This window comes from Topomyia yanbarensis, chromosome 1, assembly GCF_030247195.1.
Source record: "Topomyia yanbarensis strain Yona2022 chromosome 1, ASM3024719v1, whole genome shotgun sequence".
NCBI classification, from domain to species: Eukaryota; Metazoa; Arthropoda; class Insecta; order Diptera; family Culicidae; genus Topomyia; species Topomyia yanbarensis.
This window is the reverse complement of record NC_080670.1, coordinates 209,515,594-209,539,053: the sequence shown is the minus strand read 5'-3', so window position 1 is coordinate 209,539,053 and position 23,460 is coordinate 209,515,594. Positions and strand designations below refer to the sequence as shown.

General features: G+C 38.5%; 1 protein-coding gene across 2 annotated transcripts in view; it reads right to left on the bottom strand.

Moving 5' to 3' along the window:
* Window positions 1-219: 219 nt before the first annotated feature.
* LOC131690537 (uncharacterized) overlaps window positions 220-23,460 on the bottom strand; it is a 191,751-nt gene continuing 168,510 nt past the window's right edge. For both annotated transcript variants that reach the window (XM_058976404.1, XM_058976412.1), the window contains 4 exons: window positions 1,903-2,053; window positions 1,584-1,824; window positions 1,315-1,454; window positions 220-1,253 (listed from right to left, as the gene is read on the bottom strand). In XM_058976404.1, coding sequence (XP_058832387.1) covers window positions 1,114-1,253; window positions 1,315-1,454; window positions 1,584-1,824; window positions 1,903-2,053 — 672 coding nt within the window. In that variant the 3' untranslated portion in view covers window positions 220-1,113. The remainder of the gene's footprint in view (window positions 1,254-1,314; window positions 1,455-1,583; window positions 1,825-1,902; window positions 2,054-23,460) is intronic.

Below are 23,460 nucleotides of genomic sequence, written 5' to 3'. Positions count from 1 at the left end.
ACAAACCAGAATACACAACCCTTGGTTCCTCGTAGGATATACACAAAGAAGGAAACAACCGAATATTTCAGCGTACCTACATTGACTCTGCAGTAATAGAGTTGAGCTGACACAAATCCCCCAACCTTCGACAAAACTAGACTGATCTCCTTCTCAGAACCTTCGGATATGACTAATCAACTAACAGTATTCAATTTTTTTTTTTGAAAAATATCCTTTTAATATTTTGTTGTTCCTTTTTCTAATCGATCAAAAACCTGGCTCTCGCTCGAGCTACGCTTGTGAGTGTAAATTGTTATCTTCTTTTTTGTTGTTGTTTGTTTCTACTCTGTTTTCTGCTACTGTTTGTTTGCTCCTACTATGAGATGAGACACACACGCACACTCCTACTTACTCATACGCTCTCTGTCTCTTTTCCGAATGCTTGCTAAACATTCGATAGTAGTAGTATTGGTTTAGAAAATATGATCTTCAGCAGTCACGTCACGTCACATCTGTCTTTCGTGTGTCAATGGGGGAGGGGGGGGGAGAATATAACACTACACGGTGGAATGGGACTGGAGGACTAACTGGGGAAAGGGACCTGGTTGCTGAGGAGCTGTAGGGTCACTCGGCACTTTTGCGCTTTTCAATCGCATTATAATATATATATATATATATCAGGCTCGTGGCCACGTTCGGCACGGCACAAACAGAAAAAAAACGTATCTAAATTCAATATATTTACAACTACAACAGTCAAAAAACGCACTTTTGTTTATTTATTTTTTTAACTTCCTTCTACTAGTAGAGTCAATAACGAACAATTTTTTTTTAGTCGGAGCTAATAATTGTCTGCAATTAATAAGTTATACTTTCTAGCTGAGAGTAAAAATTATAAAAGAAGGACAATAATAAAGTAGAAACAATTAAAAAAAAACGGGGAAAAAAAGTTTTCCAGTAGGACACGGGTGGGTCCTCACGGCGCAGTCGGAAGTAAAATCGTCACTAGCGTGTGTATGTGTGTATACGATCGTATGTGTGTGTGTTTGTGTGAGAGAGTGTAATTGGATTCTATCGAAAAAACGAACGTAATAATAGTACCTAACTGGGGGGAGGGGAAGCGGCAAGGTTCTACGCCGCCGGTCCTAGCCCGGCCCATTTGATAAAGTCCGGCAGCTCCCGGACGGGCAGATCGTTGGACAGGGCTTTCACTCGCAGATTCCGATCGGTCGTCAGCAGGACGACTTCGCGTATTATGTAGCGAATTTCTCCTGTTTGGTGGATTATGAAAATTTGTCACGTTAAACCCTGTTGATAAAAAAACACACTTACCTCGCTTTTCCTCCGCGTGATTGCGGCATAATTTTAAGGCAGTTTCCAGGATGCGATCGTCGTTGGACTTTTGCTCTCCGACGTCATCCTCGGAGGTGAACGTGAACGTGTTGAGTATCGTGCCCTTGCTGGAAACGCATCTGTGTGAGTGGAGGAAAGATTAAAAGTAGAAAAGCTGAAGCATGTTGGCAACACTGTTCCGCTTTGAAGAAAGATGGATTTGTCTAGTATCCACCCAGCCTACTAGCATATGACGACTCAACACTTACTTCAAGGCGGGATTCTTCTTCTTGAAAAAGTGCAAAGCCTGCTTGGAGGCTTCGGCTACTTTTTCGGCATGCTTCGGATCGAATCGTCGATCCAGCGATACGGGGGTAGTTCCGGGACCGGATTTACCGGGTAGCACCGCCGCAACAGTGGAGGTGGTCAGTTTGGACGCGATGATTCCGGTTGCACTGGTGACGCCCGACAGTTTGATGCCCTTGGAGAGACCTTCCAGCTCGTTGATCACTGGTTGGTTGGTTGGAATGAGAATCAAGTGTTAAATCTCTTCTTGTTCCGTTGCTTCGATGAGGATAGAATACTTACCGACAGTAGGAACCATCAGCTGGTAGAGTGGGTGTGCCTCCGAGATGCTTTCGATGTCTCGCAGGTAGTCCACGAAGCAGTTGGTGTCCGGCACCAGGAAGCGCGGCCGGACTTCGATGTTTAGGGCGATCGTACTTTGCGAAAGGATGTCCTGGAAAGGAATCGGAAATTTTGACAATGTAGTGTGATAGTATTCAAATAAGTCTTTTTTATGGAATCTGAATTATGACGGTTTCGACCGAACCTAGAGCGACTCGAATCAAGAAAGCGAAGCCATCATTATTTGAGTTACTAAAATAAATATAAACATTTTTCGCATCAAATAATAGGCGAGATTTCGCCCATTTTTATGGCAATATTTTGATTGCAATTAAGTCGGATTTTTGTGTTCCGATTTTATCTCGTCAGTAACTAGTAGCAACTTGAGGCCAAGTTAGACGATGTATCTAAACTAGTACCCAAATTAGCACTAGTTCGACACGATATCCAAACCAGTCACACGACATACATGTGACGCCAAAAGCAACTGGCAAGTCTCGAGTGATGTCCCGCGAAGTAAAACCATAGGCTCTAGGTTTCTTCCCGAGACATCACACGTTGTTACCTTTAAGGAATGAATATTGAATATTTTGCTGTTGCTCCCTGCGTTGGGTATTTTGATCGAAGGGAACTCGAAAATCATGTCTAATGATGGATCATAGAGTTTTGTACGAGCGAGTGCCGGTGTAAGAACAAAAACTTGGAGGAATATAATGCGCCAATGATGAAATTTGTCGCAGAATGTGAGATGAATTTGTTTTTTCTAGTAGACCGAGAAAGTAAAAGAATTTTCCATTTCCGTAACACGAAACCGAGTGATTGAATGGAAAGCGGGACTGTTTCTTGAGGTCGTTGAGATTTTCGTAGGCGAAAAATATTTCTAGTCATATCTTCTTTCAGAAGGGAAATTAAGCCGCTGGTCCCGGTCCGTGTGTTGCTGGGTCGATATATAGGGTCCATTTGGTGACAGTATTTATATAAGTATATATGAATAAACAAATGATAAGTGAGTCGAAGCAAGAAACTGAGCTCTAGTTAAATACGTTTGTTATTGTCGTTTCGTAACCGACCGAATATTCATGGTGCGAAACACTTACCTACGATGAAATGGAGCTTAGGCTTACGAAAGTGACCTGAGTCCAGTATCATTATATCAGGTACTCAGTACTGATAACATTCAATGAATTAGCCCAGGCGATCACAACATCGCAATCTACAACATAAGGTTATGTATGACAGCGTTAAAACCAATATCACTGTGTATATCAGTTATGAGAAAGTCGAGGTATGGTTACACGATCTGGCACCACGCACTTGTCACATCGACCACTAAAAAAGTGTCATGCAATTTAGAAAAGTAGAATCCGGGGCGGATGATATTGGAACAAACTAATTCCCAGGTATTTTTGTGTTGAGCATGCGGTTGAACCGATTCCTGTCTGATCCAGAAATGCAATACATCAGACGATATCGTTGCACAAATCACTTTTCGCACATAACAAAGAACAAATAACGGCATGTCTTCGACGGCAATTAAATCCAACACACACACACACTACAATGTCTTTACATGATTCACCAAACCTGTGACTACTGTACAGAAAATAACTGCAAAAGCTGCTTCCAGTATCTCAAATTCATCAGCCAGCGCAATCAACTAAATAACATCAACGGCTGTTGTTCACCGGGATGCTGATAACAGTCTACTATCTTTCTCCGGACAAAACCGATCAAGAGGCAGTGTGGCATCCGGCGGGTATCTCAGCCAAGAATTGTTTCACTACGTTCCTGCTCCCATGTCGTGTAAGAGGCGACTAAAAACAGGAGTCCTCGAGCCGAAGGGTTTCTCTATGCCGAGGACTGAGTGACTGCCATGATCGAAATATGCCAGTCGCGCACGGAGTGTCATAGGTATAATTGCCGTGTTAAGCGGATCTCTGACACAGTGGACGTTTGTTTCTTCGCAAATCATGGGATTGAAATGACTGGATTCACAATAGGCGATTATAATCCAACATAGTTAGAGTAGCACAAACTAATCGTCAGCATAAACTTACAGCAACAATGAACCTTTCCCGTCTTTTGCAGGTAGGAAAAGCTTCCATAGCTTTGGTTCAATGTTCTACGTTGGAAAGATACTTAACCCGGTCTTCGTAGCTTTCAGCAAACATGGCATGACAAATCCACGTGAAATGCCTCGTGCGTGTAACCTTGTGGATAGTGCTATTGACACATATCGTCTATCCGAACTCACAACTCGTGATATTTGTGCTGTCACAGCCAGTACGACTATTGATAACATTAATAGGAAATACGTCTATTGTTCGGATATTTGCTGAATCATGAATCATGCACCTACTGATGATTTTAAAAGGGTTGTATCACACTGTGATGCAAATACCGACCACATTATTTGGGATAGTTCAGATATCAATTTGAGAGGTACCGAATTGACGAAATGGATAAGCAGCACAAATTTGCATATACTTAATGTAGGAAATCACCCACCATGTGCACGATCTGGCAGAGAAGAGGTGTTAAATGTAACTCTCTGCTCCGACGGTATTGCGCAACAGCATGTGTGAATACTGACAGTTGCGAGAAGTGTGCTCCTTCTAATTACTTAAAAAAGGAAAAAAAAATTGATCAACATCAAAGAAAAGAAGAACAATCGCAGAGATGCTCTGTTCAATAATGCTTCCGCTCATTGTATAGAGCCTTCAAGTCTTATCAAGTGCATGTGCAAGCAAGGTTGGAGCAAGGCCACTATTCGATAGAATGTTTGAAGAGTTCTGATGTTTTGATGAGGCTAGATTTCCGTAATCCTGGTTCGAAGGCAGTTTGCAGGGAAGTTCTGAGAACCAAGTCGATTACAGAGAAAATACAGCAGTATTTTTGCAGTATCGACGACCGATCATTGGAATTTCTGGTAAAAAAAGGCTTCCAAAAAGTCACAGCGAATGTTTAGAAACCTACATCGATTCAAGCCGAATTTGAATGATAATATTTTTTCGGGTGTGTTGATATATCCGCTCATCGAGAAGCGTCTTTATTCCCTTGGGATTGAAGAAGACATTCGTATTGTCAATGTTCGCTGTGTCGTTATTTTCCTTACCACTTCAGGGAAATGATGGAAAGACAAATTCAGGCAAGGGAAACGTACCATTTCAGCCAGTCGCTACTGATTTCGGCTCCAGTATCTCCAATTCATCAACCAGCGCAATCAACTAAATAATATCTACAACGGTTGTCCTCAGGATAGGCTCAAATTATATTGAGATTATAAGTGTTTTTTAGTGTAAAAATGCCTGGGGAACACGATGGAATTAAATTTTTTTAAATTAAAATATGTTTTGCGAGAAAAATAAACTTTAATTTTTTAACTGGAAAAATCGCATAATTGACAGCACTGTTGCTAAAAACTAATATTTTTTTCCAAACTCCTTCAATAATTTGCGTCAAAAAACAGCTTGCGGTTAGATTTTCGCGTAAATAGAATCGGAGATATAATCGAAAGAAAATCAAGGGTTTTACCAATTTGCCAAATACGGGAGGTGTTCCCCCATGACCCGAGAGGTGGTTCAATTTGAACAAAAAATTTGCATACTGATATATTGACCCCAGACGAACAATTCCTTCGAAATTGGTTCAAATCCGTGAAGGTCGGCATACGTGCCTTGATCACTTCGCGAGTAATGACCCTAATAGAATCGGATTTAAAAGTAAAAAGAGAGACGGGGGTATGGTTATGTATCTTAACAAACAAAAACCGAGAGAGTTCTGTGTCGAACAACCATAATTTTTATTGTTCTATAATTGTTCGTAGGATAAATGATAGTACTAATTTCTATTCGGGTACGCATACAGTTTAAGATATTTAAAGCATGTATGCTTTAAGCATGCATTTAGTGCTATTGTAGAGCAAATATAAGGCTAACATAATGCTGACGTAATTCTGTGGTATTATTAGTTATGGTTCTCCTTTTGAGTAATATATTCAACATTTTATATATACCGATAACGGGCTTTCTTTTTGACAGTTCTACATTGGTGCTCAATAACAGCATTAGTAATGCAGAAAATAGGCTGTCCATTTCTGTACAGTAACAGCACAGTATTTCGTCTTTTCTGACATAATAACAGCATTAAATCAGAATAATGGGCTTAATGGCTTTAAAAACCAGTCCTGTATACTGATTCAAAGCAGATACAAGGCTAAGTAGTAATGCTTATTACTTGGTCAGGTAGGATCTAAAAGTGAAAATACTTTCAAAAATTGTGTAAATCGCAAATAAAACAAATTTGTTTGTAATGATACAGAGTATTTTTAGTGATACTTTTCAGACAAATAGTCGAAATTAAATAGTAATCAAAGAATCTTAGATTTTTTGTGGATTTTCTAAGATAAAAATACTCACATTTTCTAAAAACGTATGAGTTCAGTTATAGTGGTCTGACTTTATGAATATACGAGGGGTTTTTTGATCTAATCAAAAAGATGAAAGAAAGTTGTCATTTTTTATTTAAATTTGCTTTTTTAAAAATGTCTTTTGGAGTGGTTTACCGTAAATGAGCGAGTAACCGGTTATAAAACATTCTACTCTGCATCTTCCACGCAAAGTTTTCCAATATGTGCCGTCTGATATCGGTACTTAGGAATCTGCCCATAGTGTAATTTGTTAAATTTAAGACCCGTGTGTTTTGAGTTGTAAAGTCAGGTAGGAAGGAGTAGGTCTTTCGATCAGCATTCTCACCACAAAACGCCGTTAGAAATACTTGAGAAGATGTTTGTTCAAGTATCAGGTTTAACGGATTCCAGATAACACTCGTAATAAACAAAAGATTCGTCATTCGTACCATCAAACGATATAAAGAAAACGGGTCTTGGGAATTTCGCCCCCAGACTTAGCCATAAACGAGCAGTGCGGAAGCTATCAAATGAGTAAGAGATCGAACTCAGTGAAATTCCGGTAAGTCTGGCGATAAGATGAGCAAAGAACTGAAAATGTCGCAGTCAACGATAAGAAGTATCGTAGAATATGACCTCGGATTGAATGCTTACAAAAAACAACGAGTTTGACGGACAAGCGGTAAATTGTCAGAATCGAAAGATGTCGGAAGTTGCTGCAACGGTACGGTGATTGTGAAATCCATTTAATGTATGTAAAGAACAGCTCATGTTAAAAAGAAGGAAACATTTCACAGAATTTTTAGACTAAACACCACCAAGATTGCAAATGCAATAATAAATAAGCAATATTTAAAGTCAAAAAAGTATTCAATACTAATTAGTTTGATATATTTTTCTATTTTAATTATTTAGTCTGAGACATTCGTCTGAGTAACACATTTGACCGAATAGCTTTCGGACCGAAAGCATTCGGAATAACCCATTCTCCAAGATTTTTTTTTAAACTGGACAATAATGTCATCTTTCTCGCTGCACATTTACTAACGTAATGGAAGAAATAAATCACATAATCTATTATCACAACGTTCCATCGCTTCAAGTCAACTGCTGTCTGACAGCGCTCTCGCTTCGTACGGCAAAAACTAATTCATAGCCAGGGTTACCTTCTTCACAGATTTTTCTGTAATGTCACAGATTTTTTTCACAATTTTTGATCACAGAATTCTTTTTTATGACAGTTTTTTGGCATTTTGTTGAAAATTTCACAGATTTTCACAGATTTTTGGAAATATTGTGATTTATCACAGGTTTTTTTTTGGAAATTTACTACAGATTTTTTTCCTGTTTTAGTCATCACAGATGGTAAAAAGATTTTTTTGATAAAAACACAGATTTCAATGTGGCATCCCTGTTCATAGCCCCTATGTTTGAGTAATCCGGGCAAACGAGTAGATCACAGGTTTACTTGCAAGGGGCCGCCAGTTTCGACGGTGGATCGGAAGCCACCTCGTCCGGCGGATTCTCAGCGGCTCTTGGTCTCTGCTATGCGTCATGTGCTAGAGCAATTTGGAAACCGTTTGTTCAGTACGTGTAAATACATTCAAGAAATCGTGAAATACATTATATATGATTCGAAAGAACAGCTCATGATGCAAACAAGGATAATAAGTAAATAATATTAATTATTAAAATTATTTTTATTTTCAAAGTAGTTAAAGAAATAATTATATACTCAGTTATAGTAATATTAAATTACCCCGTTCGACAAACAGAAACCAACTTGAGTGTGCTATGACAGCATATTACTTTTCGAAAACCAATCCAGACGAACTAGAGACAAACAAAAAAACGCTATTTTTCAATAGTTGTTCTATGGTCATTTACGGTAAATTATGTAAACGGCACATTTCACGTAAGAAGTTCTGCTAACAAAACGTTGTCCTAAAAAGTGACAACTCACAGTCGTAGGGTCTTGACGTGTGGCAATTTTTCATAAGAAAAAGGCGAGTTATATATTTTCGTGATCTGGAGCAGTAATACGTTTGCGTACTACGGATGCGACTTGGTTCGAAAGAATGAAAACTGTAAAAACCTGCCTGGAAACAAGTGCTGCGTCGAAATATTTGATACACACTTCTCGGCACTTAAACCGCATAATATTGCAATTGTGATGCAAAAGTGCTCAAAGAAACCGAAAAAAACCGTAGCCTTTGTATGGTACAACGCCAGCGGTCACCATTCTATAACACATTCAGCCCAATGTCCATTCGGTCCACCGTCCATTCGGCGTAATAACTGGATACCTGTCTAATGTCGCTACCGCTCCTTTGAACTCTAACTGCGAATAACCCGGAAAAACTCAAGCAATCACAGTTTTGTAATAAATTAGAAAGGACAGCTCATGTTTTAAAGAAGGAAAATACACTTTTTTCGAACTCATCAATCACAAGAATCATATGAAGGAAAATGATTACTGTTGTTGTCGAACTCAAACTAATTAATGATATATTAAATTTTATGATACTTGGCCTAATGACCACTTCGACCAAATGACTCATTCGCTCTTATGACCCCTAATGATTGGCCTAATGATGCGATATTAAAATTTTGATACACTTTCCTCTTGCTTCGCCATTTTGAACACAATTGAATTGAAAATGAGACAAATAAAATAGAGGCGATATAAATACACCAAGTTTCGGTAGATAAATTTTTGACCGTTTCACTCTTTGTACCTTGACGAACTCAAACATTGCTACATCCTACACTACATCCGCAGAGAATCCTTAAATTCTTACCATTCAAATCCACACACTCAGTCGACCTTGACCTAACGATCCAATCCGTCAACCGAGCGATCTGCGGAGCAGAATATGATCAAGTGTGTGCACTCATCGTGACGGAAGATGATTTGACAACCACCGGGAACGATCGCTGATTATTAAAGAATTGCCGCTCAAAATTCTTCCGAGTAGTTGAACCTGTCAAGGGGCGAACTGCTCCGGTATTTTTTGTCCAGCGGATGAGAACAGCACATCAGCGGAAGAACAAAATTCTTTAACCGACAAAAAATCCAAGTTCTAAGCTATCATCATCCCCGGAATCTGTGTGGATCCTGCTATTTATTTTTAAGCCCGCATGATCCACCAAAAAGGTGACGTCAGGATTGGTTTTGTTTGCGCAGCAAACCAAGCGTAGACATTACAGTTTAAGCTACTTAATAGCGAGGACCTCGACGGTCGGCTTCGAGGTCGTCTCCCATTGGTGGTGGTCATTGCGCCGCAAACATAAATATTTTCCTATTCAAATTGCATCGCTTAGTTTCGGAAGGTCCGAAACCGAAAAAAAATCGCAAAAACTGCAATCGATGGTGTTTAATTTTCTCACCGATCTTCTAACACCGTTCGCGTTTCTCAAGTGTATGTATGTACAGTCTCAACTCGATGAATGCAAATTTAGTCAACACGCGCGCATCCTCGAAGCCATCGATCGCTCCAACGGACACAGCACACCCCTCAACCACCAGTAGGCTTCAAATTGCCCCGATTATTTTCGTATTGCCGCCAGTAGTGAGCTAATCATCGCGCACTAGCGGTCAGTCGTTGCAGATCATCATCATTCTTGGCGTTCAGCGATCATTTTTTTCTTCTTTCTTGTTGTTGTTGTTTCTACTCGCTACAGGTTTCGCCAGTAATTTGTCTCCCTGCTGGTTGGTTCGGTTGATTACCAACTCCGGGAGCTCCGCGGTGAATCCATCTTGGATTTACGGTCCCCATTCCGGAGCCACCGTCCATACCATGGATGTGATGTGAGGTAGCCACACTCCCAGTAGCAGCAGCAGCAGCAGATGGTTGAAGACCACCGATTAAAAGACCTTTTTTGTCTTCACGACGACGGTGACGGCGACGACGACCGGAGACCATCATCGCATCGCCGTGCCGGAGTCGGTAACGGGATTATCGCGTTTTTTTGCATTTTTTTTCCGCGCCGTTTCGCTGACTTAACTCTCCGCGCGGTCATTTTCAGCCCGATTAACATAATTTCAATTCATTTAATGTGTAACAAGCGACGCCGCAAATACTAAGTAGTGACAAGTTGCGTAGAGAAGGTGGAGAAAGGAGGGGCAGGAAAAGAAATTTGCAACGATTCGAACACCTTGTTGCCCTCCTACTTTCTTCTTCTGTTTCTTGATGCCACCGAAACCGTCATGCAGTTTATGTGTGTAGGGAAGAGAAGTGTATCAGTTGCTGGAGAAATTGCCTTTTTTTAGTGCCTGCTGATGCACATTAAAATTCTACCTGACTGCGCGCTAAATGAGTTATGCTAAAATCAAACCGAGCGAATTCTTTATGTCTCTCTCTCTCTGTCTTACACTAATGGTGGTTTTGTGCAAAAAATCAAACCATGCAGCACACAAGCAATTTCGCAACGAGCAGGATTGACGAAGAAAGGCAATTCGGATTCGGATTCCTTTGGATCGCGAGGGACGTGGTGTGCCTTGCAAAGCGCCTGAATTTAGTGCAATTTTAAGTCACCACAGCACAGGTTTTATGTGGGGACGAGAGGGGGGGGGGGGGTTTTGCATATTTGATTCGCTGGCGACAAGACGGGATATAGTCCATACATTGTTGCTGAACTGAATGTGGTTGCAGCTGGGTTCGTCTTGTGGTGCGATCGAATTCCCGGCGTTCCCGAGTCTGTACTTGACCCAGATCACTGCTTGAAATTGGTGACATCTGGGCGCATACGGTTTTCCGTACAAACAACCGTACAGACACTTGATCAAAACGACGAGGGATTCAGTTATGTCCTGAGTATCAAAATGGCACAAAAACGATAGCATGTTATGATGTCCGTATGAAATCGAATTAATAATTTGATTTCAGTTTATAATAAAATTGCGAAACAAATTAAGAAAGAAAAAAATTCTCTTAAATAGCTTAATCTGTGTGTGTATGCTAAGGTCCTCTGCGGGCTCGACTGTGGGTAGTAATAATAGTAGTAATAACCACCGCGGATCTGAATTGATGGCAACTCAGTTAAAACACATTCAGGCATTTTTTAGCCGCAACCACAAATCCTTCCCCAAATCGAAAGTTTCTATTAACATCAAACACTGGGAATATTAATTTGTTTAATTTTTGCAATGGAAGACCGCCTTAAGGAAACCTTAATAAAACTATTTTCGCTTGTAGTGATTTTTCTGATGCGTACAGTGCCACCTAGAGGTGAAAGGGCAAGCTAGTAGGTTTTCTCCATGTAAATTGACAAAACATCCCATACAAACTTGGCAGCTACACGGAAAAAAATGTCCCCAAAATCGTGATAAAAGGGCCATGAGTTCTGGAACGTAAATCACATTTTTACGTTACGAAAACAGGACCATGAACAAAAATCATGTATTTGAGTTGTTTATTCAAGACTTTAACCTTCAAGGTCATTTGGGTTCGGGTTCAACCTTCACGATCATTCAAGGTTTTATAATTATGTTCAATTTCTTTCAGTTTTTCTGGACGTGATCTAGTTCACAATTTTTTGAACATTATTCATAAAACCAAAGGTTGGCTGATGATTTTACTCATAGATTTATGAACATTAGTTCCCACAAACAAAAGTTTGGATATTTCCTCGTGAATTATTTCACGACACTCTCACGAAACTTGTGAAATAATTCAGGATTCCTAAAATATTAGCCAGTATTCAATATCCATGCTCGTGAAATAGTTTACAAAATCACCGATTAATATTCATGGGTCCGTGAACTGTTTCATGATTCCTAGTACATGATTTATGACCTATCTTGCGTGCTTGTGATATTTAGAAGGCATTCCCAATCACTTTCAATTTTATGTAACATGTTCATGATCTTTTCACGTGAACTATTCCACAAAATTTGGAGTATTACTCGTGGAATCATTTTTTTTTCAGTTTGATGTCTGGACAGAAAACGAAAACTGCGCTGAGCATCAAAAAACCTTATAGGTTTACGAATCGTGTTCGCGATTTTTATGATCCAGATAATTCACGTTACTCCAAGTAAAAAATCCGATGGTAACCAAAAAATTAGATATCATGATAAGGCGAAGTGAAATTACGAATATCACGATAAAACTTCTAATATTATTAACATGAGCCACCACCTCACGTGTCAAATTCGAAAGAAATAATGAACATAGATCGCATTACACGTGATTGAAATATCAAAAATCGTGAATATAATCCTGAAATGATGAGCATGAATCACTCTACTCATGACTTAAATATCACGATGACGTGAATACAAATTACGAAAATCGCGACTAGGATCCTGAATCCATGACCATAACACACGTTATTCTGACAGAAAAATCCAACAGTAAACTCATGACGGAAACGTGATGAAAAATTACGAAAATAGCGAATAAGCTCCTGATATCATAAATAGCGTTCAACTGTTGGCTGTGTATTTCAAAATTAATTACCAGAATCATAATAAAAGCTAAACGCGTCCAGGAAACAACCACAGTAACTCAACCAAACATTCGATTGAAACTCCATGTATATATTCGGAGCGAACATGGGCGTTTATAGGTTCCCGCTTGAGATCGCGTTTATAAGTTTATTAACACTCGGAATACCAAGGGGGTAAAAAGTTACGCGGATTACCAAGAGGTTCTAAAAAAATGGGAACGCTTACTTTGACCGGTCATATCTCAGCCGTTACATAATCGATTTTAAATCTGTCTTCACCAATAGAAAGATATGTCTTTTGTGAATACGTCAAATTAAAAAATAGAAGAATAGAGTTGTCTACCGTAAGTTACAGTAAAAAGAGTATAACAAAGTCAGTGAGAAAAAAAATGGGAACGCTTCTTTGACTTGCCATATCTTAGCTGTTTGCTCACCAATTTTAATTCTTTCTTCACCATTAGATAGGTAAATCTTTTATAAAAACAGTGAACAAAGAATGATGGAAATCAAATTTGTATATCTGAAGTAATTGTAAAAACAGTAATTGAGAGTCAGTACAGAAGAAATGAGTTTTTCTGTTCAAACAATCGTATCACGACCGTTTGTCAACCAATTTCAATTTTCCTTACACCAATGCAATCCTTAGAGCTTCTAGACTTGTAATATATGCAATAAATAGTAGATTTTCAAAAATTACTATACTTTTTCGAGTTTTTAGGAGATAGGATTTTAACAATGTACGTGGCATACGGTTGATTGAAATTCTTTGCGACTTGTTAGTTTTACGGTTTGAAAATTACCTGTTTACTCAATAGTTCTACATATTATACATGGATAATATTATATCAAAATGTTTGCACGAACGTGGAGAAACACATTATTGTATGTAAGTTACTAAAAAATAGAGTGTGTTAGGACGATTCAGTAAATACGAAGAAGTTCAGAATTTTAAAATATTCGTCATATAACTTTAAATTTGAAGCGATGACCTATACATTTTAATACACCAGTCGATTGTAATTGATGGCGGCTACAATTTCTGAAAAAACACATTTTTATATTTTCTCAAAAAATAGCCAAAAGTACGTAGAAGTACAGAAATTTCATTTAGTTGGCAAATAACGTCGAATTTTAAGGGATGATTTATACTTTTTTATACACCAATCGATTGTAATTGATGGTGGCTACAATTTCTGAAAGAACACATTTTTATATTTTCTCAAAAAATAGACAAAATACGTACTTCTACGTATTTTGTCTATTTTTTGAGAAAATATAAAAATGTGTTCTTTCAAAAATTGTAGCCGCCATCAATTACAATCGATTGGTGTATAAAAAAGTATAAATCATCCCTTAGAATTCGACGTTATTTGCCCACTAAATGAAATTTCTGTACTTGTACGTATTTTTGGCTATTTTTTGAGAAAATATAAAAATTTGTTCTTTCAGAAATTGTAGCCCAAATCAATTACAATCGATTGGTGTATAAATTGCATAGGTGATAGCTTTGAATACTTGAAGCTATTTGTCAACTAAATGAAATTACTGTAGTTCTACGTACTTTTGTCTATTTTTAGAGAAAATATAAAAATTGTTCTTCCAGAAATTGTAACCAAAATCAATTATAATCGATTGGTATATAAAAAGGTATGGGCCATCGCTTTGAATTCGACGTTATTTGCCAACTAAATGAAATTTCTGTACTTCTACGTACTTTTGGCTATTTCTTGAGAAAATATAAAAATGTGTTTTTTTAGAAATTGTAGCCGCCATCAATTACAATCGACTGGTGTATTAAAATGTATAGGTCATCGCTTCAAATTTAAAGTTATATGATGAATATTTTAAAATTCTGAACTTCTTCGTATTTACTGAATCGTCCCAACACACTCTATTATTTAGTAACTTACATACAATAATGTGTTTCTCCACGTTCGTGCAAACATTTTGATATAATATTATCCATGTATAATATGTAGAACTATTGAGTAAACAGGTAATTTTCAAACCGTAAAACTAACAAGTCGCAAAGAATTTCAATCAACCGTATGCCACGTACATTGTTAAAATCCTATCTCCTAAAAACTCGAAAAAGTATAGTAATTTTTGAAAATCTACTATTTATTGCATATATTACAAGTCTAGAAGCTCTAAGGATTGCATTGGTGTAAGGAAAATTGAAATTGGTTGACAAACGGTCGTGATACGATTGTTTGAACAGAAAAACTCATTTCTTCTGTACTGACTCTCAATTACTGTTTTTACAATTACTTCAGATATACAAATTTGATTTCCATCATTCTTTGTTCACTGTTTTTATAAAAGATTTACCTATCCAATGGTGAAGAAAGAATTAAAATTGGTGAGCAAACAGCTAAGATATGGCAAGTCAAAGAAGCGTTCCCATTTTTTTTTTCTCACTGACTTTGTTATACTCTTTTTACTGTAACTTACGGTAGACAACTCTATTCTTCTATTTTTTAATTTGACGTATTTACAAAAGACATATCTTTCTATTGGTGAAGACAGATTTAAAATCGATTATGTAACGGCTGAGATATGACCGGCCAAAGTAAGCGTTCCCATTTTTTTTACCCCCTTGGTATTCCGAGTGTTAATGCTAAAATATTCACTTAATCATCGGGGTGTTTTCATGTTTGCGAGACCGTGGCTATGGTGTGCGTGGATGATCGCAAAGGTCTTAAGCATTTATATGTTAACGTGCTGAATGCAAGAAGAGAGTGAGATTCCCCATATAACTAGTGTTCCCGGTCATGTTGCCGTAAGACGCGTTGTTTAGTTTAATTACGAGCGTCATTTTTATTGGTGTAACTGAAGGCATGGACCTATCGTACTCTAGGGCTGAGGGTTCCGGACGTGACTGATTCATGAAACATTCACTTAATTACCGGGATGTTTTAATGTTGGCGAGCTCGCGGGTGTAAGTATGTGTAGATGATTGCAATTGCATGTTCGCGTTTGTGACCAGGTTTGTGTTATTGCGAGGGTCACGAGCGTTTGTACGTTTGGAATGAGAGATTGTGAGTAGACATCCAGGGAATAACCACAGCAATTCAACCAAGCATTCGAATGTAATGTCATACATGTTTCTGGCGTGAACTAGTTTTTCATGAATACTAGGTTTATTATTCATGATTTCAGGAACTTGGTCACGATATTCGTAAACGGCTCATTTCATGAAATTTTAATTTTTTCATGAGTTGATGAATTGATTCATTGCGTGTATTTTCTGCCAAAAATTCAAACCATTCGGACTATGAACCCCTCTCTCTCTGATGTATAAAAGTAGGCAGGTTGCGACAGTTGTGTGCTCGATTGATTCGATGACGAATATAAACGCTGATACTGAATATATTATATGATCCCATAATAGACAATTGTATTGTACTGTATTGTATTTGAAATTTCGCAATCAGTCTGCAGTCATCACGGCAAAACCATTGATGGAACGTGAATCTTTCATCAAAACATTTCCGGACCACACATTCTTTAGTAATTTTTTCGCGAGAAGGCCTGCTTAATTGTATTGGTCCGTGCTCTTTCACCATTTAACCTTTACTCTTCCAAGTGACTTTAGCTAAATAGTCATAATTATCTTTTACCGGGGACCGGAAAGGTACACGTTTGCATATCACTTTCCATTCCCTCCAACCGAAGAGTTACTAGTGACCACCATAGCTAGGAGGCAATACGGGAAGGTCATGGTGGCCAACAACGATGACGATGATGATGATGATTACCATGTTTACGATACTGATGGATTCAGTTCAAAGCGCATTCTGCGTTCCGCGCTCAAAACGACCAATGGCAGTAAACCGACACGGCGGGGTCAATAACCGAAGCCTTGCACACGAAAGCGAAAAACAATCCATATACCGAAACGCTAGACACAGCCATTCGATTTTGTTTTGGCAACTTATTAGCCATTCCACTAACCTATCTCTCGAATCTAGTCTGTAATTTCGCCGAGGAAAAATTTTAATCTGCTCGGGCTCATTCACACCGAAAGGGTGGCATGTTTTTATTCTCGGCTGGATGGAGCTAGGTTGTCATTTCCGGGGCCCTGTCACTGACCACCCTTTCTCTCACCCTGTAAAGAATATCGCTAGGTTAAAATCCGCCGTTTCCTGTCGTCGACACCGACGGACCGACCAAGGTTTCTTTCTATTCGCGAGAGGAAAGAAGAAGTCATCGCCATCAAACAAATTATCATGCCACAATCTGAAAGCTCTAAGCGCCTCGATTGCTTTATGGATGCTGTTGCTGCTGCTGCTGCTGTTGCTGCCGGGGACGCCCTTTGGAAGAGCGACGATCATCGACCCCCGGAGCAAGGGAGATCATTACCACCAGGGTCTCCCTCGTTATCATCATGTGGCAGTATCAATAAAAGTAATTGTGTATTTCCTGTGGCCCGGCGCTGGAAGGAAGGTCTCTCCTGTAGTAATACGTACTAACTAACTGCGTCTAAATTAATTCCATTCGAGCCGAGAGTTCGTTTTCCTCCGTGGTTCCAATCGGGTCGAATAGGGATGGCTTGATCGTTCCCGGATCTTTTTTTTTTCTTTCCTTTTACCAGCGGCCGTTTGTTGGTTGAGTGAGGTTGGCTAGATTGTTGACTCCGGGACTCGAGCACGGGATCGCTCTCGTTCAAATCGGAACGCAGCGGCAAGCAGCAGCAGCACCGCGCGCACAGTGCCGTTTGAAGTGATGAGCATAGTTCTTTATGGCCCATAGTTAGCGTAGTTGTTGTTGCTGCTGCTGCTGGACAGACGGACTAGACCTGGAGGCCATTCGATGTGTTACTTTTGCTCGTGCTGCTATTTGCGCAGTGTTCGAGAGCTGATGGGGGAGAGGAGTTGGGGATGTTAGGGAACCAGGGTTTGCAGATGGTGAATCTTCCCGGTCAGATCGATGGCCGGCCTGCCGCCGTCAGGAGCGCGCAAAGAGGCGAAAAGTGGGTTCAGATCACGATACACGATCGCTTTGAACTCGCTGCCACTGGAGGTGCGTTAGGGTGGTTGTGTGAGTGCTTTCGTATATGCTTTTAGCACAAATGGTCGGTGTTAAGTCAGACCGGACTAAGTCGCAAAACATAAAAAAATGAGATAATGATAACAGTGGATAAATAATTTCTTCAGCTACATTCGACATTTGCCAGATTTGAAATATGTAACCGTAAACAAGAATTATGGTAAAAAATAATTTCCAATTATAACGTAGAGGATGCTGCGATTCAAACTTTAAACCCGTTTTTCTCGAAATCAATATTTTGTCACTTAGTCCGGTCTGACTTAACACCTTTGGTTTGTTCCCAGCGGTTTGTAATTGAATTTTGACAGATCGAAACAATGGGACCGTTTTAAACAGGCATCCTGTAATTGTTCCATCTCGCGAACGGAAGGACGAATACAACAATATTTAAAATCAACAGCCGTTGTGTAAACGTAAAATTTTATTTTTAGCTCCAGCAACCTCGCCCAAAATTCGTAGATCGTTGAAACATTATGTGTGAAATTTCGATCTCTTATTTGCACACTTGTAGCTATTCTCTAGTGCTTATCTGACGCTTAAACATTTTTCCGAAATATTATCCTTTTTTATACGTTCCTGTGATATATTACAGTACAGGGATACTATTTGTGAATTTCAATGGAAATAGAGGCAATAGTTTACAATAGAAGTTTACATCTCATGATTATGAAACCTGATGACTTGACCCCGGAACGGTCCTTCCGGACCAATTTCCGTGGAGCTCTGAGTGAGCGTTTCCAGAACAAATCGTCGTATGGTATCTTGACGATAAAGATAACGAGGGGAGTGACCAGCTGTTTCAAGCGAAAGTGGCGTCTACAACCGAATCCAAATCGCGACGAAAAGCAAAACAAGTCGGCTAGAGCCAGATCGCGGAAGCCGTATGCGAAGATGCTGACGAAGTTTGATTGGTACAAGATGACAAATCCTTCGTCAAGGTAAGCTTTAAACAGCTTTCTGAACAGGAATATTAAACGTCGACTGGAAGAGACAAAGGTGACAAAGATTTTCAAATCGAATTTCGCAAAGAAATATCTCGCGTGACAGGCCATCTGTTCCTGTGGGTTTACATCGCAAGCAAGACCAGCAACCTTCAAATTTATGTGCGGGAGTACCTGGAAAAACGTCTGTTAACTTTCCTCGAGCAATACATCTGTTTTGGCCGGATTGGGAATCTTGCTACTACGAAAAAAAGGCAATGGAGTGGTATGCTGCGAACAACGTCCAGGTGATGCTCAAAGACACGAATTCTCCCAATACGGCAAAGCTCCGCCAAAAGGAAAAATATTGGGCAATCGTCAAGTGGAATCTCAAGAAGATAAGAATCGTCATCAGTTCAAGACAAGCTGGCGTTCTGCAGTGAGGAAAGTGACCAAGGAGTCTGCAAAACTTGATGGAAGGAGTCAAACGAAAGGCATGGCAATTCGCAGTCACTAAAAAGGGGATTTTTTTCTTTATTTTGTGTAAGTTGAACTTGCATAAGAAACAAGATTTGATTTTTTTAATAAAAAGTTTGATCAACTTATACACATTCTTGTTTCATGAATTTTTGATCGCAACACCCTTTAGTTCAAAAGAATACAAAAAACCCAGTATGCAAAAAGTAACCAAAATCAAAACAAAAAAATGGCAAAATGCGGCGAACAAAAGAAAAATATAAACTCATTGGAAAATCCGGAGTTTAAAAAAGAAATGTATGAAAGACATACAATAACTGCATGAGAAGTAAAATTTCACAAAATGTAACAGAAATCAGAAAATTAAAAATATAGGTATTTGCACGAAACAAATAAACAAAATTGGCAAAGCAACAATTAACAAAGTGCAAGATTGGGAAAAATATTACCATAAAGAGAAAATAACATTCAAAAACTATCAGAGATGGTACAAGGGCAACACATAAACAAAAAATCCAAAAATTACAGAAACTAATGCAAAAAGTGGTATAGTTTAGCATTGGTATTAGTGAAAGGAACACGACATAGTGAAAGAAGTGCAAACTATTTAGAAAAAATGCAAAAAATCTAGAAACTTCGAAAGAAAAAAATAATTCAAGGAATAACAAAAAACAATAATCAATAACAAAAAAGCTAAGAAACGAAAACTGAAAAATGACAAACAGCTTACAATGCAACACCCAAAAATTAAAAAAAAAATCTGCTAGAAAGGCCAAAGGTCTAAAATTGTCAATCTACAAGCTAAAGTTTGCAAACGAAATTCTAAATTCAAACTTAAAACTTGAACTTAAAATTAGAAATCAAAAATTAAAAATCGCTAATTGAAAAAAATTAAAAATGATGTTTTCAATATTTATAATTTAAAAAATAAAAATAAACTGAAAATAACAAAAAAAAAGCTGCTAGGAATTCTCAAAAAAGCTCCCTGTCAGAGTCACTCACTACAATTGCAGACGAGACGGGAAATGTCATCCACTAAAACGCTGCTTAAGGCCAATTGCAAGCGGGCCGTAATTCTGATTGTGATATTGAGTGTACGGTTCACGATCGCGTGGGAACGAGCGTTTATTTGCTCGCGCTTGCGAACGTGTTTTTCAAAGTATAGGTGCTAAAACCGTTTTTTTGTGTTGGAGAAATCTTTGCGCTGTAGTTGTGTATAAATGATCGCGATTGTGTATCATCGTATCATGTATCATGTGTATCATCGCGAAGCGCTCGATCGTTTGTATGTTAACTTGTTTCAGCGCGTGGGCGTTTGTATGTCGCATGTAATTTTCAGTGTACGGTTCATATGCTGGCAGATAGTGAGTTCCCTCATATCACTAGCGTTCCCTTCGTTTTGTCTAGCGTATATGAGGGACATTTTTTTAAAAAATGGCCCAATTTAAGGGGGACGTCTGGTGTTGTGGATAAAAAAATTATTTTTTTTATTCGCTTAACTGTTAGTATTGAACCTCTAGAATAGTCTCGTACAATCTCGGTTACCAGCGTGACCTTCTTTCGTTCTAAACAGCTATGCTTTCCCCTTCGTATTTGCTGTCGCACCTGCAGAACAAAATTTTTTTTTCGCACATAATGAATGTATAAATAAACCTTGTCATTACATAAGAGGTCAATTGTAGCCGTGCTTTCAAAAGCGTAAAACAAAATTACTTGTTCACTTAATCACCGGAACGTTGTCATGATTGTGAGATCGTGGGCGTAGGTATGCGCGAATAATCGCGATTGCGACCGGGTTTGTATTATCGTGAAAAGTTCGAGCGTTTGTATGTTATTGTGCGCGTTCTTTTTATTGCGTAGGCGTTTCTATGTCGCGTGTGCTAGCGCACTTCTAATTTCGCGTGTACTAATTTCGTATGCACATTGCTCCGTGTGTTTTTGAGTGACACCGGGATAGAAACCGCAGAAGAAAAACCAACGCATTATACAATAAAGACCTGTTTTTTGTCAGGCCCTTGGTGTAGTTTAGGCTGATAAAATCGGGGCATATTTTTCCTACTTTTTGTAGATCGAAGCTGTTAAAATATTCTTCTTTAGTCTCTAGATATAGTCTAATAACTCTTTTTTTATTATTTAGCATTAATTCCAATGAACAATTAAAAAAACCTGTTTTAATCCACCTAGCGGTGCAATTGTGCCTTTCTCATTTCTCTAAACTATGGCACGGAGGCTTTTTATGTTCAACATAATTGTGGAAATGTCCATTACATTCTTAGTACACTTTGCACTTATACACAATGGCATGCCAGCCACGAACTTGATGAGCTACGTGTCGACGGTGAAACACTTGAAACAAAAAAATATCATACTCCATTAGCCTAATCATCATTAGATCAATGTTATCTGCTTGCTAACTCATTTTGTCATGCGGGGCTGGGTATGTGAAGAGGGCGAAAGTCCCATGAACGAACGACTCCCCAGCTTAAGGGACCACTTCAATGGAAAATAATGTGTTGAAAGTGAAAATATTCCAGGAACACTGTTGGTTACTTTGATTGCGTTGACAAGACAAGTCAAACAAAAATCTAGCGTTTCATTTGAAAAAGTCGTTTTTCACTAACGTTCTCAACATGCTCAACAACAAAATCGGTGTGCAAAAATAAGATTATATCCTATAATTTGAGTACTGCGTAACTGGAACTGGTAAAAACATCTTGTGGCTCATTTATTATGATAGTGTCATTAGTTTTATATTAGATTTTTCGGATTTATACAAGGCAAGGTAACGGTACACAGAATAGATGGTATGACAGGTACACGCAAAGAAACAGCAGAACTCTGCCCTTTTGGATAAGACAATCTTTATTTTATTACTGATCGTAAAATTGGAATCAGTATATATTGACTCGATTGGTACGCACCCCATGTTATTCGAAGATTTGTGCCCAGCCTTGTCCCCTTATAAGATTCCTAATAAGAAGGGAAAGGAGACAAAAGGAAGGGGAATGGAAAATGACAACACAATACAATCAACACAAAACAGTAAACAGCATGAATTCTTCATTCCCGGAGGAATAATTAACCCTACTGACAAAGCCTATAGCTCTTTGCCACACTGGGTTAGGAACTATAGCATATCCTTACTAGCTTCCTGTACAAAAGTTTGTGTATGTATATAGAACCAAAAATCCGATTACGTAATTGCGTTATTGTAGAGCAATTACATATCAAAAGATTTGAAGTTCCGTAATCGAATTCACTGTCACACAAATAATACTCAGCACGCTGAGTAGGAAACTTGTGATATTTGAGTTTACAATGTCCAGTCAGTGCTTTGACTAGAATATTACAACCGACAGCAAAGTTTTTTTTGAAGAAGAGGAAATATCTAAAAAATAAAAGGTCTGGTGAATTTAGTGCGTCGATAAGGATTTTTTGTAGAATTTGCCATCGAGTGTACAGTAAAAATATTCTGATGAAACACTCTTTGCTGTAGAGAGGAGGTAAGTTTTATACAGCCTCTGTTGTATTCAAATTATCATTTGGCTACCTAATTTTTATAAACGTTTTTTCACCGTCATATATCTAGTAATTTAAAAAAATTGTAACCATTTATTGTTATAAAAGATATTTGTAAAACTATTCAACTAGCAATCTAGTTGAAAAATGGCTTATGATCAGATGTGATTTCGTTTCTTTTGTAACGCAATGCTTATCTCTACGTTCTACTCATTTGATACCTTATAAACTGATATCATTTTATTGTCAAACATGTTATCGCAATATTTTCAACTTCTTCTAGCGAGGGTAGATTCATAAACTGTTTTTCATCAACAATCCTTTTTCTGTGTTTTCATTCTCTATTTGATTGCCCATTCTATGACAACCGCTGGCAGTTGTCTTTGTTTAATTTGATAACAGATTTCTCATCCTGATCCTATCTGATCCCACAGAACTTTTCTTGTTTGTGCTGAAAATAGTCCCGTAAAATTTTTGCAAATCTTTCCAGCAAAAGCTTACCTCGTACTTCGAAATTTTTTTTCTCGACGTACCCCTTCTTACATCGATAAAATTTTATACCGGCTTTCACTTGAATGTGTAAGTTGCCTGTGTAGCCGCTGCAAGCATTCGACTCACAGTCTGGATTTTCTCGTTTGTCGCTATTGGTCATTCAACGTTGATCCAGCCGTTCCACAGATGCCCTTTTGT